The sequence below is a fragment of the Archocentrus centrarchus genome, unplaced genomic scaffold, assembly GCF_007364275.1.
Source record: "Archocentrus centrarchus isolate MPI-CPG fArcCen1 unplaced genomic scaffold, fArcCen1 scaffold_48_ctg1, whole genome shotgun sequence".
In the NCBI taxonomy this organism is placed as follows: domain Eukaryota; kingdom Metazoa; phylum Chordata; class Actinopteri; order Cichliformes; family Cichlidae; genus Archocentrus; species Archocentrus centrarchus.
This window is the reverse complement of record NW_022060272.1, coordinates 360808-382135: the sequence shown is the minus strand read 5'-3', so window position 1 is coordinate 382135 and position 21328 is coordinate 360808. Positions and strand designations below refer to the sequence as shown.

The window sequence follows — 21328 nt, the reverse complement described above, 5'->3', positions numbered from 1 at the left end:
TTCAACAGGGAATCTTCAGGTGTTAGTTGCTGCCAGTACACTAAAGGCTGCACTCGGGGCTTGATTTTTGTTTCTCTCTGAACTGGCATTATTTTGTGTGTTTCTTCATTTGGAAAAATCTACATACAGTCCCTCAGGGATGCGCATAATTTTTGACTCCAAGTGACAGAAAATGTTTCTTATCACCTAGTTTTTTCCAGCTGAGGAGAGTCTATTACTTTAAAATTTTCTTCTCCTCCATCTCCACCTCTCAGTGGGTCTTGGCTTCTTCCCCAGGCTTGTGGACATGAATTTTCCCCTTCATTAACATGTATGTACAATACCAGTCAAAGGTTTGGACACGCTCACCCATTGTTAAAGCCTCTAGAGTTTGTTTACTCTTTTTCTCACTGTTTACTATAGTTTTATGTGTGTTAAATGAGAACATGCCTTCAGAGATGTCATTGTGGGGCTGTAGCTCAGAAGGTAGAAGCGGTCACTTACTAATTGGAAGGTTGACAGTTCAATCCCTGCCTGCTCCTGTCTGCATGCCAAAGTATCCTTGGGCAAGATACTGAAGCCCAAGTTGCTCTCTGATGCAACTGTTAGAGTCTGAATGTGTGTGAATGTTAGATAGAAAACATTTAAGTGTAGAAAGAAGTGCTTGGTTGAATGAGATATGTTGTATAAAGTGCTTTGAGTGCTCAATTAGAGTAGAAAAGCACGATATAAGAACCAGTCTGTTTACCATTGTGCAATAGTCTGTTTTTGAATGCAAAATCTTGCCTTCAGTGATCAAAGAAAGGTGCTTTTTAGTTAAGAGCATTGAGGCAACTGTTTGTTGAGATTTGGTGCTATATAAATAAAATTGAACTGAACTGGCTGTATGCTTCTACAGTATGCAATTCACAAACACAAACAATGAGAAAGAATGTCAACCACTTTCACTCAGCTTTAAAGATTTTATTATGAAGTTATTCTTGAAATCTTAGAGCAGATGCAACTGATTATAAAAGCCTTTTCAGAAGAGCTGAAGCTTTTATAGCTGCAAAGGTGTGGGCCGACATCCTGTTATACCCTATAGATTAAAAATTACTCAGGTTCATCTGTGTGTGAAGGCAGACAAGCCAGTACCTTTGGCAATATAGTGTATCTCTTGTGCTGTCCAGTGGGACATTATGAGACCAGAAGACTTTACAAACATAAGTTGCACTTTTGTGGAAAAATATCACAATACAAAAATATTAAATTTGAGCTGCACAAATATGTTTATGTAAATGTTTATATCACCTTAGATTCCCTTCTATGTTGTGTTTGAAACCCTTGGACAGTTGCTCATAAATTGCATTTCTGTGGATAATAAACATGTTGATGCATTTGTACAGTTCTGAGTGATAATTCCTCTACAAAAATGTATGTGCTTGCCAAAAACCTCTGCCTTGCCTTGATGCTTATCTCATGTGAAATTGTGTCCTTAGATTGAGACAAAGATACACCAGCTGAGCTTTGTCTGACATTAACTTATACATTGCAGAAGCTGTCACCAAAAGTGCTTAAGTGTTTGGCATTCTGCTTCATCATACATACAGTACTGCTGCGCATACTACATGAAGTACCAGTCAGTGCGTCCAAACTTTTGACTGGTATACATACAGTACTGTACAGTATGGCTACTATACATACAAGTTTGTGTGTGTGTGTGTGTGTGTGTGTGTGTGTGTGTGTGTGTGTGTGTGTGTGTGTGTGTGTGTGTGTGTGTGTGTGTTTATTTATCTTTTACTTGTGACTGCATATTTGTTTTTCACTCCGTTACAGATGAAACATACAACTGCTTACATGAAAACACACGACAACTTTCACTAGTCCACTGTAACAGTAGACATGCTGCAGAGCTGTTGTATCAGGTTGCACTGTAGTTTTTGTGCAAAAGTCTGAACTGATTGTCAATTTCAAAGGCAACTGTTGTAGCAAAGGGGGGGGGGGGGGGGGGGGGGCATGATATCACCTGCTTCCCATTGACTTCATGATGTAGGAAGTGGTTCACATAACCATGTGTTGCATAAGCGCTTGGAGAGCTCAATTAGAGTAGAAAAGAGCTATATAAGAACTAGTCCATTTACCATAACCTGATTGGTGGCAGATGGGGTGAGACTGATTGTTATCAGATTATTACTGCTATATGAAAATTATAGATGATAGGAAAATGGTGCACTTTCATTGTGGAGGTGATAAACATGATTTACAAGGAAGCTGTGGGCAATTTTAGAGTTGTCATGGTGAAGAAAAAGTTTTCACAAACTTGCAAGGCCATTAGTAACTGATGCATACAAATGATCATCTTGAGCTCTGAAATTACTTAAAGGGGATTTATTATGCTATTGTTACAATGGTGGATGTTCAGACTGCCCTAAACATCTTTTTTTTCTGCTCTTGGATTCGTTGGACATTCTTATATTGTTATTTCAGGCACACGGCTCTGACTTAAACACAGAGCACAGAAGCTGCTGTTTTGTCATTTTTACATTTGGGTATTCAACACTGGAACTACATCACTTTGGATTAGTACCAATACCAAATTAATATACTAGTAAAGCACATTCTATTCGGTGATTGCTCTAAAATATCAATTTCAAATCAAACCAAAGCTAATATGTTGTCTTATTTAATCTTTTAATGACATTCAATGCTGAGTTACTGCAGCAGTAGGAACTGAAGTTACAGATACTTGCACACTATTTATGTGTGAGTGTTAATAGGAGGCTTGCAGCTATTTAGGTACTGAGCTGCCTCCAAATTCCAATTTTTATTTTGTGTGGTTCCACATTACAAGCACTTACTGTAATTACTATAACATCACTAAGCAAGCTAGTTCAAGCAAAATGAACATTGCAGTATTCAAACCATTGACAATGAATTGGATTTTGTATTACTTTTGGAGATACACAGACCTTTAATTTCTAGAAATTTGTTTAGTTTTTGTGTGCTTGACCAATTTGACAGTATCACAGTTCTATGTGTGCATGTAAGTGGTTTTCTTTTTTCTCACCACAAGACTGGAAAGGCAACAACTTGTGCCATTTCAGTATTTTTCTACTGAAAGCAGTTAAGTGAAATTCACAGAAACCCTAGACAAAAGAAACATTAACCTGATGAGATTTTAAAAATAAAATAAAAATCTGTGTGCCTTGATTGCCATTGAGGCTGCTGTATGTTTGTTTGTTTTGGCCCCAAGCAGCTCCCATGAGCTGTGCCTATCATTCCACGCCCCCCAGCCTCCTCCTGAGGACCACTGTGATGGGTCCTTCGGGTAAAGCCTTGATCATATTCCATGCCTCAAATCGAGTCATGTCCTGCAGACTTGCTCCCTGAACCTCCAACACTTCATTTCCACTCTCCAGACCACTCTGCTCTGCTGCTCCCCCTGAAATATCCAAAAGATATGTTATTTATACAACCCTTCAAATCTTACAATTACTGGTCTTCTCTTTTGGAAACAAACTCAAATGTTTGTCTTGTTTTTATAAAAATACCCTATAAAGTGTGAACACTTGATTAGTAAAATGCTAGCACAAAAACATAACTTTTAATAATCTTTTTTTTTGTAAATACAACAAGACTGTTTGCTTAATAAGTATACCTTGAAATATCTTTTTGATGACTAAAGGTCGGTCTCCATGGATTGAGCCTTTTCCTCCCTCCAGAGTAAAGCCAACCCCACCAACACCTTTCTCCAGCACCACACTCACTGGAGCCCCCCATTCCTCCTCTGTAACACAGAAAAGATACAAGGTTTATATATATTTGTGTGTGTGTGTGTGTGTATATATATATATATATATATATATATATATATATATATATATATATATATATATATATATATATATATATATATATATATATATATATATATATAGCCTTCATATTATTTTATTGTAGCCATTTTGGTGCCCAGGGTAAGAAGAGGGTTCTGGTCTAGACTCAGTCCAGAGTCCCAGGACTGCTACACAGACTGGGAATTTTTAAAAACATCTATGCTGACCTGGATGAACTTACAACGACTGTGTCCTCATACATTTCAATAAGGAGAAATAATTAGGAAAAGTTGAACTTCATTGATATACAGAATTCAGTTAATCTACTTGGCGGTTCGACTCTGATGGCCCATTTGAAGCTGAAGGGAACAGAAGAATGACAGGAATTAGGGCAGAAGCTTCAAAGGAAAAGAGAAAGAAAAGCAGTCTCATCAAGGCAGGAAGTTAAGTTCTAGAAACATAAAACACATGAATGTTAGCGGTAGCATTGCCAAGGCACAGGATAAGGCATAACATGAAATACATTTGAGGTAAATGAGAAAACTGAGGGAAGGATCCAGATAGCAAAGAGGAAGCACAAAGCAGAGTAATGACTGAGGTGCCGTTTACACGAAGCCGTTTTCACTGGAAACGGTGTCGTTTTGATGCGTTTCAGCCTTTCGTTTACACGATGGCGTTTCAGAAACGATCCGCGTTTACACGAGGACATGTGAAACGATGAAAACGATGTAGTTCCCATGCCACGCCACAAGTTGGCGTTGGTTTTCTCTTTGCAAAGTTTGTTTACGCAAGACGCGCATGCGTGGAGTGACACAGTAGGTAGTGCGGCAAATTGTTCATTACTTACAAAACGGCCAATGTGAGAGGTTTTGTGTGGACCGATGATGAGGTTGGATCGCTGCTGCACACAACGCTGAATTACAAAACGGTAAAAACACAGGAAAAGCATAAGAAGCACTCGTGAATCCGCGAGTACTGTTTATCAGTTTGCGCGTGCGCGAAAAACTGGCCGTCGCAACCATAGTGCGCATGTGCGAGTCGAGCGTTTTCAAATCACCCCGGTTTCGAGTGTTTACACGAAAACGCAAGCCGGTGCGTTTCTGAAACGCTCCACTCTGGACCCCGTTTCTGAAACACATCGTTTTCACTCTGTTGTCATGTAAACAGAAGGGCGAAACGCATCAAAACGACACCGTTTCAAAATGAAAACGGTCTCGTGTAAACGGCACCTGAGCCTGCAAAAAGACTCAAGTGCCACTGGAGGCCAGTAGGCACAAAGAGTCTGAAATAAGGCATGAGCGTTGACTGAGGATAAGAGAGCAAGATCCTGTGATGAAGGCTCAAGGCTGATGCAGGCCAGGAGAATGAGCAGAGGGCAATGAAGGTAGGAGAGAGTGAAGATAGGAGTGAAAAAAGAGCCTGCAAAAGGCTGAGAGTTGACTCTCATAGACTTTATGCTCTCTCTCAACATGTAGAGTAGAGGCAGATGAACTACCAGCCAAATACCCAGGAAAGCAGACAGAGGACTGAATACAGATCTTCCTTATTGAACTTAAGCCTAAGCTTCATTACATTTTGTGAAGTTTTGCTCATTCCTCCAAAATGAATTTTCATTTATCAAAGCAATAAATCATGGTTCTCCAAACTTATTAAAGCTCAATTATTTAGCAAAATATCAGTTTTAACCAAGGGGATGTGAATAAATGCAGAGAGCTGCAGGAGCAGTCTTTATGAAGACAAACTTGCCTCTTGCAGATGATAAAGACTCCTTAATTCTGTTGTCTGACTGACCTGCAGGGTGTGGCTCCTCACTCCTGCAGCTTCCTTCTTCTCTTCCCTCCTCCTCGGCTCTCTTGTAGACAACTATCACAGCCAGCTTCAGACTGCGGGCCTGACGCAAGGCAGTGGTGGCATCACTGTGTGTGACACCCCGCAGTGTTTGTCCATTTATAGACAATACCTCGTCACCTTTCTGAATGGTGCCCTCCTGAGCTGCCAGGCCACTGGGAAACACTCTGTGAACCTAAACAGACGGCAATCAGTGTCACACACACACACACAGATGATGGAAAACAATGGCAAATTCAGAGACCAAGTGTAACTAGCTAAGTGCTGTAACTAAGGCAGTGATTCTTCCACTGTTATCTTCTTCAATGCCATGTGCTGAAAGCTACCTAAACTCTGCTCCCACAGAGGCTGATTATCTTGTTAGTAATGATACATCCTCACAACATATGACCCTGGATAATATGGCTCCACTGAATAAGAAGGCAGCAAATCAGATATGCTTGACTTCCTGATATAACAATCAAATACACACCTTGGCCTCCAGTAACACTGCACATATTAAACAAATACTGTATGTAGGACTGCCTTCATTCATTTGTGGAAGATCACCAAAATTAGAAACATCGTGTCTCAAACTGATGCTGAAAAGCTAGTTCATGTATTTATTACTTCTAGGCTGGACTACTGTAATTCATTATTATCAGGTTGTTCTAAAAGCTCCCTGAAAAGCCTTCAGCTGATCCAAAATGCTGCATAGAGTTTTCTAACTGGGATTACAAAGAGACCATATTTCTCCCATATTAGCTTCTCTTCATTTGCTCCCTGTCAAATTCTGTATTTAATGTAAATTTAGATTTAAACCTTCCTCACATAGAAACTCTGGAATAGTCAGGCACTGTTAAGACCTCATACTATCTTCTTATCTCAACAGAGCTCTTCACTCTCAGACTGCTGGCTTACTTTTGCTTCTTGGAGTTTTCCAAATTAGAAAGTCAGGTAGAGTCTTCAGCTATCAGGCTACTGTATGATGGAACCAGCTCCCAGTTTGGATTCAGGAGACAGACAGACACTCTCTCCATTTTTAAGATTAGGCTTAACAGTTAGTTTTTTGATAAAGCTTATAGAGCTGCAGTAGGCTCAGGGTGCTGAGTCTACACACTCTCTGTGTGTTTATACAACAAACAGAGAGTGGTTGGCTGCCCCTCCCTGAGCCTGGTTCTGCTGGAGGTTTCTTCCTGCTAAAACTGAGTGCTTGCTCATGGAGGGTTGTGTAATTATTGTGGTTTCTTTCTAAAATTGTAAAGCACTTTTAGGCAACTGTTGTGAATTGGCACCATAAAAATAAAACTGAATTATTTCAAATCTGGATTACTGTGAAGATGCAACTTTATTTTATCATGTTAATATAGAAACAATAAGCTTCTGTTGATACTAGTCTTTGTGTGTGGAGTTGATGTGTCAGTTTATATAAGTCATGGCTTATATAATCATCATAGCATATGTATGTAAAAGTGAAATAATTATTTGATCCCGTGCTGAATTTGTAAGTTTGCTAACAAAGAAACGAACAGTCTCTCATTTTTATGGTAGTTTTAGAGACAGGATATGAACCAAGAATCTAGAAGAAAATATTACATGAAAGTTATAAATTGATTTGCATGTCATTAAGTGAAATAAATATTTCATCTTTAAGCAAAACATGACTTAGTACTTGGTGGAGACATCACTGCTGGCATGCACAGCAGTAAGACAGTTCTTGCAGGTTTGTACACGTCTCAGCAGGGATTGTGGCCCACTTCTCTTCACAGAAACTCTCTAAATCCTTTAGGTTACCTGGCTGCAGCTTGTCAACTCAAAACTTCAGCTCCCTCCGCATGTTTTCCAAAAGACTGAGGTCGAGAGACTGGCTAGTATTTGACCCCCACCAGCCAAAATCTAAAGTGTTAAATGGACTGCTTATAGCACTTTTCTACTCTGCCTGAGCACTCAGAGCACTTTATACAATATTTCTTCATTCACCCATTAGGAGATGACCTGCTCTACCTCCTGAGCTTCAGCCAACCTATTACAGATTACAATCAGTCAATTACAGATACTCCTGAGCTCTACTTGTTATATCTATAAAGCACATCTGTCCACGGTATCAATTTCTTCCATTCCTACCTCGCCACCACTATGAGCAAGACAAAAGAGCTGTCAAATGACATCAGGAACAAGGCTGAAGACTTGCACAACGGAATGGGCTACAAGATCATCAGCAAGAAGCTTGGCAATATTCATATTATTCAGAAATGGAAGAAATATAAAATTACCATCAGTCACCCTCTGTCTGGAGCTCCATTGCAAGATTTTGCCCCATGGGATGGGAACATGGGAGTAGCTTGTTAACAAATGAAGTGGTTAGTTTTAAGTATTGTGGTGACATTTACAGGATGAACTGTGTTGGACTGGTGCGGGGCAGGCTATGGTGGTAATAGCCAATGTTAGGTCACATCAAGGATAGTAGCCATGAATTTAAATTAAGGGACTGGACTGGTATTTATGCATATGTGCTTTAGCTGTATTCAGTTAAATCCATGAAGAGCAATTACATTTCAGAGCAGCAGCACAGATCAGCAGATCACAGTCTCTAAATTTTTCCCCATGCTGCACTGCTGCTACACCGGATATTAGGTTTGCCCCATCTGATAAATCTCACATTATATACAGCAGATATATCCACCCCGGGACATGGTATATCTGTTCCTTTTAATATCAGTGTCTGGGATAGCTGTTAACACTCTTAAAAGACGGTGATAATTGGAGACTATTCCAGCTGTCATACGAAGAGAGGCAGGGTAAACCCTGGACAGGTCGCAATTAATTTGCAACACGTGCACTGAAAAGAGTCAAAGTGTTAATGTCTCTTTGACTTAAGAGGATGTTTGTCCTTCAGTTGCTTTTTTACATCTCTATTGTCTTTCCTTTAGGTCTTAGAAGGTCTGCCAGTGGTTGGCATGGACCTTATGAACCACTTTGCTGTCCTATTAGTCTATCTTTCCAATCCAATACCAGTATTGACAAGGATAAATGGATCTAAGTGGTTGCACAGTTAATTTAACAACACAAGGCTTTAGATTAATCTGTTTTTTTAAGCAATGTGCAGCCATTTCATGTTCAAATCATGCATTTGTTGATGTTTAGCACTGCATAAATCCAGGAATCACATGATCTACTGTGATTTATGTAAACTACTTGTCAATGTCAGCCCTTCAGGTCCCTTTGTGTAGTTCTCTTGAGGCTTTTCAATACTGGACCACTGTTAAAGCATTTAGAGCACCTATCAGGATATAGATATTTTATTCCTTATTGGAGACTTAGCTCGGACCAGTGGATCGCTGCCTCTTGGTGCAGCTTTGCAGGGTTCTAGCCAGCGGTTGATCACCCGGTACTGTGCCGGCTGGTGTACTGTAGTACTGGGCTGAGAAGTTCACCAGTTTGCTATTGGAACTGTTCATTATTATAAGTAGCAAGTAGGCACGGCTATTAGGAAGTGGTCATCCAATACCCAGGACACACAGATTAAAATCAATTTGTTCCACAGCCAGTAGTAAAACATAGAAACAAACGTATAAAATCACAACAAATGATTTAAAAACCTAATCACAGCAGCTACAAATGAGTCTTTCAGTCTGTCTGTCCTATCTTGGCGTATCTGCATCTGAAAGGAAGCAACTTAAACTCATGGTGCAGTGTACCTGCCAGGATCACTCTGGCCTGTTTTACTAACCTCACCTCAGTGAGACTACTTAGGGCTGTGCCAGCAATTTATTTTGCACACACAAAAGTGTGCAGCAGATGAAGCTGAAAGTAAGTAAAGACTCAACATTGTCATTAAAGTGGAATCCACATTAAAACCATGGAGCTTCCAAAAAAAATGCATTCTCTGATGAGCCTTTTTACAAAGTTAATCAACATGGGCTTCAAAGGTCAGTCAAGGATCGTACATCAACATCTTTACTAGAAATAACCACAGCCCAGGTGATTGTACTATCTTTTCTAAAATCAATAACCATCTCTTTTGTCTTGGAAATATTGATATTTATTAAGAAGGAACTCACACCAGTCAATGAAATCCCTGACCATTAGCCTGTGATCAGGGTCATCACTGCAGAGGAGGGACAGAATAACAGCGAATCAGCGAATTTTAAAATGTGGCACTGTGGTTATTAGCTGTGCCAATCATCAATTTATAAAATAAACAAAAAGGGCAAAAGAATGCAGCCCTGAGGAGACCCAGTAATGGAAAAGAGGACCTCAGAAAGAACCCCGTTGACCTTCACCTATTGAGAATCGGTTAAAAAGTCTGTCAGCCAACATATGAGGCCAGAGTCCATACCATAAAAATATTCTAATTTCTCAGCCACAATATGGGGTTGAATACAGTTAAAAGCAGATGAGAAATCAATAAAATGAAATCTTGCAAAATTTTTCTTGCCTTCCGGATGTCTTAAAATCAGATTTAAACGGGTTCCTGTTGCATCTTCCACTCCCCTGCCTGATGGAGTTCCTTAAAAATCTTTTCGAATGACTTTATTGTAAGTCCCTCTTGCTTGGCCTTACTTTTGGGGACAAGAACAAGCGCAGAGGCTTTCCAAAGCTGAGGGACCCTATTGGTCTGGGGAGACATGTTAAAAAGGAAACAAAAAATGTTCGCCGTACAGCCCCTTATGCCATCAGGACCTGGACCTTTCCTTTTCTTAGTCTTCTGAAACAGATTAAAAACAGTTCCACTATCACTGTGTAAATTTTTTAAAGCAGAAAGCTCCTCAGTAAAATCATTCATACTAAACAGATGGGTGTGAACAAGGGCAATAAAAAGCTTCAGAAATTCCTTTGGCAGGTAAAAAGTGTATAAAGACACAGACAGAAGTTCATTGTTGGAGTGCACAGTTGTGGCGCACCACTTTTTATTCACATAGACACAACCCTCCACTGAGTGATTTCCCGGTGACCGTGAGTCTCTGTCCAACTGAGTGGGCTCTCTGAAGTCCATCTGCAAGTCCTGATCCTACAACCATGTTCCTGTCAGTGCCAAGACACTTTTGTACTCTGCCAGATACCTGACATTGGCCTAAAGCTCTTCAATTTTCCCTTGGAACGGTGGGATATTTACCAACATGAATGGCTTTATCCAGAGGAGCATCGCATTATTCACTATGCCTCTCAATTTGTTATAAAGTAAGGGGTATTTGGGGGACAAGAGTGTATTTTTAGCTTCAGAAAATAGCTGGCAGTATGCCTGGAAGTTGTCAGTCTGGGGATCACAGGAAGGGGGCAGAGATAGTGCTGTGGGAAATCCTATATGTACCAACCTATGGGCTGGTTCTTATATAGTGTTTTTCTACACTACTTTAAGCACTCAAAGCGCTTTATACAACATGCCTCATTCACCCATTCAAGCACACACATTCATACTCCTAAGTTTTGGAGTGACTCACCTTTGCATGTTAGAGAGGCCCCTCCACTGTCCACTTTTAAAGTTCATCTTAAAACCCATCTCTTTCCCTTGGTTTTTGACCCCAATGAGACCTAGTTTTAAACTGTATGATTTTAAACCCATAAGAGTTCCATAATTTTATTTATTGTATGTTTTAATGTACAGCACTTTGCGCCAGCTGTGGTTGTTTTAAAGTGCTTTATAGATAAAGATGGTATGGTATGGTATGGTATGGTATGGTATGGTATGGTATGGTATGGTATGGTATGGTATGGTATGGTATGGTATGGTATGGTAGTGAGTGTAGCTTACTGTAATAGCTTTGCTCTCCAGGTCACAGCCTCCAGCAATGCTGAAGCCCATCCCAGCTCCCTCCTCTTTATGAAGAATCACAACATGGATGTTCACCAGTTGCTGTGGAAAGAAAGAAGTCAGTTTACTTTTTTTTTTTTTACTTTTTTTGTGCCATTTTTCATATTATGTTTTCAACTGACTTTCTGCTTTGATGGGTCTTTTTCTGGACCATGTTTCTAAATGTCATGTAAATGTAAATTAAATATTTCACACAAACATACTAAGATCAAAGTTCATTTTTTCCAGAAAGCCTGGCCAAAATGGTTGTTTAATCAGGCAACAAAAACAATCACAGTAGCAACACACACACGGAACTGGAATAAAATGTATACAACACAGCACACTGATCTATAAACACTGTTCTCACATCATCTGTATTCACACAGGGATCTCAGTGTGGTCAGTACAGAGCAGATGTGGGCACAGGACTGTTCAGACAGTCAAATATTGGAGTTGTTACTGAGATTTCCATTTGACCAGGATATGGGTCATATTTGCCATACAAGCACAAAATGAGTACAAAACACACAAATTACAAGACCTACATAGCAGACCACATTATTCAGTCTTATTCTCATTTTAAATTATTAATCATTATTATTCTATCTCAACTGCTCAAAACTCAAATGTTATTAAAGTTATTAGTCTGTACTTAGATTCATTTGTTTTACTAGTTTAATTTCAGTTAGTTTAGTTTTATAATTTTGAGTCTGTTTTTTTAATATTCAATTTCAGTTCAGTTTTTATTAGCTTCAGAGTAGGTAATATTTTTATTATAATATGTATGGTACGCATCAGAGGGAGATCTAGCTCTAGTTTCACTTAGATTTTTTTGTTTTTGTTATTGTTTTGTTTTTGGTTAACTGCAACATCCAACACAATATATCCAGAGTCCAATAAATTATTACACTGCAAAAGTAAGATATTGCATATACAGTGCCAGTCAAAAGTTTGGATATAGAAAAATCCATCATCAGAGGGCAACAAAATTAATCATCAATAGTCTGTTAACATTTCTCAGTGTCCCTCATAGTCTGAGAAAGCCTGTCAATTACGGTGCAGTTTAATATTTAAAGTTTCATCATTTTATTTATTTATGCTTTTTGTTAATAGGATAACCACAAAGAACAACCTGATACTGTGTACATCACATTAATGATGCAGCTGAAGTTCAGTTTCATTTATTTATATACTGCTGGTAAGCTTTTTCTATAGAAATACAGCATTATATCTTTACAAAATTATCCTTTAAAATATGTAATGCACTGGTGTTGATATTGCCCTTTTCTATCTTACTGACAGCTCAAGGCACGTTCACCTTTCTACACATATTTATGTAGCACCTTATCCTGGTCATGTAAGCATTATATCTACCTTGCATCCGCATCTGCAGGCAATTTAGAAATGCCAATTAACCTAAAAAAGCATATTTTTGGAACATGGGAGAAAACAGCTCCCCCTCTGGACAGATCCCTGCTAGTTAGCAGTAGGTACAATAATTCTGATTCTGCAATAGTGCAATGTAGATCACAAAGATAAAGTATAACACCAAGTATATGTTTGTACCATGTGCGTTAAGTGGAATAAATGCAGTGTATTTCTCATGGAAATGCTCAAACATGGTCCTGTGTACACATATTCATAGACACAAGCTGTAAATGTATTACTCAGAGGAAATGTTGACCTTCAACATAATTATAACATGTTTCTGTCAAATTAATCCATATACATTGTGTTTGATTTTATCTAATTTCAGCAATGACATTGTCTCCTGATATCCATCAAGTAAAACTGGGTTTCTCAAATGAGGTAATAATACTAAGGTAAATAAGTATAAAAATAAACTCAAGAGTTTGCTGAGGACATGCGTGTTGTTTAAGTAATATTTTTTGTGGATATTTTTTCTTATTAACAGTTAAAAAGTGAAAGAAAAAGTTTAACAACTGAGTAAGGGATGTTGGTTTTGTTTTCAATATTTAGAACTCAAATTTTTAGATCTAAAATGCTTGGACTGCTTTTTATCCAAGAGGGATTTATTCACATCAATTTCAACCGGATATATCTGTGGGACAAGTACATGAATGTTCTTCATCCACCAAGTACAGTCTGTGTTTATTCTAAGTAATTTAACTAGCAGCAAGGCAACAGTAAACACTGGAAAGGTGAACGTACCTTGAACTTGACGGTCACTACATTTGACAGTTTTCTGGATTTTGTTTTGAGTAACGATGTGTTAGAACCGATGCACACACATTCACACTCTGATGAATACATTAGAGAGCAACTTGGGGTTGAGTATCTTGCCCAAGGATACATTGGCATGCAGACTAGTGCATCCAGCTGCCACCCCGTCTTTTGGTAAAGACAGGCTTTAGATAAAATTAAGAATCAATAAATAGTTAAAGACCAGTTACCTCCAAAACATCTCCACTTCCTTGTCATTCAGTCACAACCTGTTCATTTATTCGTTTGACCGAGAGAGGGACAAATGAACAGTGGTTATGCTTACACAAAAGGACCCTATACCTCCAACCAGAGTTCATCATCACAAACTCAGAGCACAACATATTGGAGGGGTCAGATATCTTTTGCTGACACCATGACAATGTCTTTGGGAGTGAGGAGAGTTGCTGTTCCCGTGATCTTTCATGCAGTTTTAATCAGAATAAAAATCTGAGCTTTACTGGTAGATTTCCAAACCTACTGCTGATGCCATAATAGAAAATGGACTCTGTAGTAGTACTATAAATAATTTACATAACATTGCTGCAGACACTGAAAACCCAGTTTTATAACTTGCCTGTAAAATTGATGTGAATTAGTGGGTGTGTTACACTACGTGTTTATTTTTGTTTTACCTTCAGTGTTGCTTCATCTAAAGCTTTTACTTCCTCAATCATCCCCAGTATTTCCTGTGAAGGGATGGCTGAGATAACAGAGTGAGCAGAAGCAGAAGCCGTCTCGTTGTGAAATCCGCTCTCTCCTTGTTCAATTGTGCACTCCCTCAGTGTGGCTAGGCTGTGTTTAAGGAGACAGAAACACATTAGACCCGAGGTGTCACTCACCTATGTCTGCGCAAAACTATTCAACAGTGAAAAAACAACATATATTTTATTTATTTTGTTTTTATCACTGTTGTATATGTATAGTTTTGCACTTTCACTTGTTCTTTACTGTAGATTGTACTATCTTGCTGGTGTAACAATAATTTCCCTTGTGGGATCAATAAAGTATCTATCTATCTATCTATCTATCTATCTATCTATCTATCTATCTATCTATCTATCTATCTATCTATCTATCTATCTATCTATCTATCTATCTATCTATCTATCTATCAATCAATCAATCAATCAATCAATCAATCAATCATGGTCTAAACTTCTAAACTTAAAGATGTTTCACCTTTTAAAAAGAGGTGAAACATCTTCAAGAAGCTCTTAACATCTTACCTGACAGAGAAAGCTCTGTCTGAAGTGTCCAAGCCTGGCTCAGACTCCTGCTGGTTATTATCGTCCAGTTCAGAGGTGTCTTGCAGGTTTGTGGAGGAAGGTTTAACATGGCTGGAGATGGGCAGAGAGCGCATCAGCGCTTGTGAAACCTGGAACAAAAACACACTAAATCAGACTGGCAAAAATTTTAAATCAGATTATTTTTGTGGTGAAACTGTAAACATACAAAAACAATTAAACTGGAAAATCCAACAAATATGCAGTGAAAATGTAGAAAATAATTAAAAACAAAACAGGAATTAAATACTTCTGCTGTTCTCATTGTGTTTGAATATTATTAATTTTCATAATATGCAAATTCAGTACATATCTCTCAGATCACTACATACAGTACATACACATAAAAGCTATAACCTGCCTGACATCACCCACTGTTAAGTGCCACTATTAACTTTTTTCAGCATCTTTTTAGTTTTAAAATAATTTAATTTTAAAACACACACACGTCTCTGTCATGAAACATACTCAATAATGAGGGCAAGAAGCTGCAACACCTCCAGGGATCCAGAGGCAGACAGAGATAGACCCAGGGGACCCGGGCCACCCACAGCCCACCAGGAGCTCAGAAGACCTGAGGCCACATATCCCAATGGCAACCGGGTGTATACACCAGTGGAGTAAGGAGAGAGAGACCCCAGACAGAGCTCCCACAGCAAGAGCCTCAGAGAGCCAGAGGCAATGAGCAGAGCAGCCCACCCCGCTGGAGGCTAGTATGAGAATTAGCACCTCCAAGTCTGAGGCCATAGTCCTCAGCTGGAAAAAGGTTGGCATTCCCACTCTGGCTCAGGGACAAGTTGCTGCCCCAGGGGGAGGATTTTAAGTATCACAGGGTCTTGTTCACAAGTGACGGGAGAAGGGAGCGGGAGACTGACAGATGGATTAAGTCTGCATCTGCAGTCATACAGATAGTGCACTGGTCCATCACGGTGAAGCTGAGCTCAGAATAGAGGCGCTACTTTTCCACATCGAAGGGACCCAGGTGAGCTGGTTCGGGCATCTGAGTATAATGCCTCCTGGGTGCCTCTTGGGTGAGGTGTTCCAGGCATGTCCTACCAGGAGGAGGCCACAGGGCATACCCAGGACGCGCCGGAGAGATTATCTCTCTTGGCTGGAATGGGAACGCCTCATTATTCCCCCGGGTAAGCTGGAGGAGGCTGGGGAGAGAGATTTCTGGGCTTCCCTGCTTAGGCTGGTTCACCTGCGATCCAGACCCGGATAAGTGGAAAAAAAATGGATGGATGGATTGGTTGTCATGACAACCGTGCATTGATAATGCTGATCTTTAAATATAAAATATTGTGACAGTAATGCTCATATTACAGTATTACAAATATTTATGAAAATTATTTTTCACAAATTTAGCTCTTTTTCATTACAGTTACAGTTACAGACTGCATGCACTATATTCAGTAATATTAATTTGCCAAAAAAGTTATAGACTAATCATTTTTTTAAATTTTCTGTCTATGGGATGTCACAATAATGCATGAAAAGGCTGATATCATGACAAAAAAATATAACAGATGTTTAATGACTTACTTTTGACTTTAGTTTTATTTTGATTCTCCTTTCTTATAATTAATGTGGAAAATCATAACTGATAATGAGTCAAGAAGCACAAAATTAAACGATCAGACAGGTTGGAAACAAAACTTTCAGGTTAAGAAAACCTTATTACTAAAGAAGGAAGTGAAATTCATCAGATTTGGGACATTGTTTGCATGAGGAATGATGGGGAGGACATATGAAAGGATAGCTGTGAAAATTTCATCTTAAATTTTGGTTGAAATTTCTGTCTGCATTGAATTAATTAATGCATTAATTCTCTAATACCTCAAAGCAAGAATCAAGGCCACCATTTAGTTTTGTTTTTTTAAATATATTTTATAACATCTGAGCATGCTCAGTTTCACACACAGATTTTCTGTGCAATAAAGAATGAGTGAATGTAAGGTGTAATTGTGTAGAAACCCTGTACTGTATGTTTACAGCATCTCCACTTGTTAGACTGCTTATATATCAATATAGTTATATATCGAAACAATGGAAATGACACTCAAATTGCATTAAAATAATGTTTGGAGTGGATATTATTATTGGCATGGCAGAAGGTATTACTGTAGATTTTCCTACACATTTAATAACTGTATTTTCCATAAGAAGGTTATTTTTTGACCAGTCCAAATGGGTAATTTGTATGCATGAGTTTGCAAAAACAAAAAAGTATTTTTATCATCTTGGGAGCAAAGGCCCTCAGCAAATTGAGCATACTGTTAGTTGCGGCAGGTCATGAAGTCAGGCTCAGCCGCAATTCAGGAAGATCTCAAAGCCAGCCCATAGAAGTCTGTTGCTCAGCTGAGAGCATCTGGACTCGTATTTATATAGTGTTTTTACAATCTTACCACTCAGGTTGTTTTAGACTACAGCCTCATTCAATCATACAGTGCTTTCTCTTTATCTGACATCCTGGCCAATTTAGAATTATCAGTTAAGCTAAGATGCATTTCTTTCCACCATGGAAGGAAGACGGAGTACCCAAAGGAATCCACACTGGCACAGGGAGGACATTCAAACTCCATAAAGAAAGACCACAGCTCTATCTATACTTGTTACTGCTCCTCTGTTCTAAGAGGAGGTTTTGCTGATGCTCTCCTTTTTCTTTTTGTTTGTTTGTTTTGCGTTTGGCATTCCATCAGTGCACATTAAATGGCACATTAAGCAGTCCACATACGCTTGTGGAAGGGTAGGGAGGTCGCAAAGCCTTATGTGGTCAAATATAAATCGCCACAGTTGGTAGTTCTTTTGAGTAAATTTCTAAGACAAATTCAAACAAGCAAAAATAAACTAAGGTTGGGAATGTTCAGCCTCAGTTGTATACAATAAACACAGTGTGTGACAGATTACCTGGTTACTGAAGGTAATTATTTTCCCTAAGTTTTCACTGTCTGGGCTGCTCAGGGAGTTACTCTCTGTGGCTGAAGCAGCACTCGGAGTTGTCTTCAACAGCTTTCCTTCCCCCTCTGTCCTGTCTGAAGTATTTTGATCTTCATTTTGATTGGACTCCATAGAGGTTTCAGGACAATGGACACTAGGATCACTGAGATCCACTCTTTCTTGCTCAGAATTGAGTTTGGGCGGCAAGACTTTGCTGTTGTCATGCACCGGAGTGGAATTATTATCATTTATCCCTGAGTCCAGATCAGTGCTGATGGTCTCAGGACAGAGGGGATCAGTGGGGGACTGACTGAAAGGGGGTTCATCTTCAGAGGACTTGGCTGTTGTTTGACTACAAGCTTCATTCGGGGCTGAGGTGATGGCAGAGGGTGCAGCAGAGACAGGTATGCTGTCTTCCTCCCTAACAGGTGCTGATTCCTTTGACTGGATCTCTCTTGGGAATTCAGGTTTATTCTTCACATTATCTTCATGTGAGGCAGAATAGGAAGACCAAGGGCCTCTGGATCCCTTCTGCACTGGAGAGAGGGAGGCAGAAGAAGCCGCTGGCCTTCTGTTGCTCCCCTTCTCTGGACTTTCTGGACTGGAGAAAGTCTCAAAAGAGTGAATTTTTTGCTTGAATGATGGTTTGGCCTCAGATGATGCAGATCTGATATTAAAGCTTCTGCCGAAGCCTGTATCAGGTCTTTGTTCTGATTGTTTAGCTTGCTTCTTCTGGTCCTGCTCATCCCTAATTTTCCTCAGACTCTGGCGAAACCAGGCAGGCTTGGGGGCCACTGGAGGCCCCTTCTTTAATTCAGACAAAATTTCAGGTATGTTTTCAGGAGTCATGCTGGACGGTGAAGTCACATTTGTGACTGTGCCATTGACTTCAAGGGTGCCCTCTTCATCACTCATGGTAGCAGAAAGGTGGTGGAGGCTAACAGGAACTGCACGGTCTGTAGCGTGTTGGTGGTGATTCCTGCTCTCTTTGGCTGTGAGCAGTGCACAACTGATGGATTACCTGTAAACACAACACAGACAAAAGCAAAAGAGTTCATCATGTGTTTGAAACATTTTCATGTCATAAACGCAAAATCTGAACAGTTTTAAAAGGTTATAATCTAAGCCTGAAAGAGAAGAACGCAGGATGCCGAATAAAGTCAAAGATTCCTGAAGTAATGCAAAGATATTCCAGATCATCTCTCGGGGACTCTCGCAGCTGATGGACTCTCTCAAGATCCTCTCTGTCACTGGAGTCCTATCAAAGGTTAGGATTAAAGTTGGGGTTTCTCTAATGTTTCTTATTGTATGGTCTTTACCTTACAATATAAAGTGCCTTGAGGTGACTGTTGTGATTTGGGGTTCTTTAAATAAAATTGAATTGACTACTTATTTTGAAGTTTTTGATACTTAGCACACTGAAATGGAGTCTTTAACAGAAAAAACTGTAATGCCAAATTACATAACACTTCATTTGAAATGTAGTATCCAGTGTCTGAAATGTTGCCTATTTAGCATGTGGCTAAAATAAAACCCAACTTTATGGCTAATGCTACAGGGCTGCAGGTGACCTACAGGATGTTAAGTGGCTAAGCTGGGTTCAGGATTATGTGGCGTGTTTGTTGTCATCCTGGATTGAATATAATGACATTAGACACCTCTTATGTCTTCCTGTTGCACAAGGACTCCTTTTGCACTGGCTCCTGACGCACCAGTCATGGATCTCTGCATATCTAATGTGAAAAAGATAGCTGTCCCATTTTAAGAAACTACAAAGTCTAGATTAGAAGATGGAGCAGTGGGAGTATTATAGGCTGCATGTTTATTAGCTGGAAGACTTCACACCTGAGTGGACCTATTGTGTTTTGCATTTTGGCTTTTTCAACTTGACGATTTGTTGTCTTAATTGTTTTAAAGCTTTCACTTTGAGTAAACATTTACTGGCTAGGCTGATAAACACTACTTGGTTAGGTTTAGGATCTACAGATTCCTTGTTTAGGTTTAGGAAAAGACTGCGGTTTGGTTAGAAACATGGTTTTTCACCCTCTTTAATGACAAATGATGAATTGGGAGTGAGAAATCCCTCTCACTCAATGACAAAATTATGCATCAGGGCACAGATGTCAAAGGACACCTTATGTATAAATGAGCCACATCAGCAGTTTTAACAAAATAGCACCACCTGATGCTCTGGAGATGAGGAGGGACCGAAATGTTTTGTTTAATAAGATGATCGCTGTGTCAGATTAGGTGGTTCTAATGGTTTTCACAAATTCTCAGTTTGTGACAGGCAGAAATGCTTGCCATCTTTAACACTGTGTGATGTCATCAGGAAGGAGTTGCTTCTGGGAACAAGAACAAACACAACCAGTGGTGTGTAATACTGGCTGTTGGCAATGGATGAAATTTTCTCAGCGCTCCATAAACAAGCAACAGCATTCCTCTTTTGCTTTGTCATGTTAACAGTTGTTCACAGCTAAGCAGTAGAAAGCTGTCAGCTTGTGGCAGAGGACTCTGTGCTCATATTGGTCAATGTCCAAAATTCTAGTGCTTGTCTTCATCTCTGTATATCATGAAATATCCAAGATGCAGCATCAGTTTTTGTCCACTCCATCTCCAACTGATACCCTATATTGTTTGGCTCAAGTCTTAATGGGGCTGATATCATGTTGTCTCAAGGTATTTATGATTATTGAGGAATCACAAATTATAATTTTTAATTGTGACCTAAACCTAACGGCTAATGAAATGACTTTTTGAAAATGAAAACGAAAAAATTACACTGTTTCTACTGGATCATTCTCGTGTAAACGCTGCATAAAACGGAAGTCTCCCATCTATGTTAAATAGGGCTGAGATGTTCAGTGACCTCGTGTCCTGTGGGTGGGGATACTGTTAACCTGGCACAGACCGCTTCCAAGAGATAGAAATGTTTCATTACTGAACGAAACAATAGCAGTAAATTGTGATGTAATGTAATGATAGCAGTATAGCTCCAGATTTCCTTTATAGAGGGGCCAAGGATTCAGATTTTTTTCGTTCATTTGTTACGCCAACTCGAAAATGAAAGTAAGCACCCCAAAGCTGCAAATAAAACTTGAACTTCTCCATTTGTGCTGCTGTTCAATGATCACTGACAATTTTAGTGCCACGTCAGCCAGTTATCGGGAGCATTGCTGCAGCCACAGTTAGTCATACCCTGTGTGATGAACTATACTGACACAAACCGTCTTAAAGAGGAAATGGAAACTCTTACTTGCTGATTAAATGCTAATCACCACAGTATGAGGCTGAGTTTACTGTAACATTTTTGTAACAATCACACTATTTTGTATTTGTATTTTGTCTTAGAGTTGCATTTATATGCTTAAATGAAAGGTAACAGCAGCTTGTCTCCTACCTGTGTGTCGTCTGTTGTTGCTGCACACTACAATGTCTTTGCTCGCTTTTGGCTATTCACATTCTTC

General features: G+C 39.3%; 1 protein-coding gene across 1 annotated transcript; it reads right to left on the bottom strand.

Moving 5' to 3' along the window:
• Positions 1–1968: 1968 nt before the first annotated feature.
• On the bottom strand, positions 1969–21322 carry il16 (interleukin 16). The gene is made up of 8 exons (XM_030725169.1): positions 21262–21322; positions 17832–18882; positions 14868–15016; positions 14274–14433; positions 11374–11475; positions 5586–5817; positions 3617–3745; positions 1969–3400 (listed from the first exon to the last, which is right to left on the bottom strand). Exons 2-8 carry the CDS (start codon positions 18774–18776, stop codon positions 3234–3236), a joined length of 1884 nt encoding a protein of 627 aa, XP_030581029.1. The 5' UTR covers positions 18777–18882; positions 21262–21322; the 3' UTR covers positions 1969–3233.
• Positions 21323–21328: the final 6 nt, after the last annotated feature.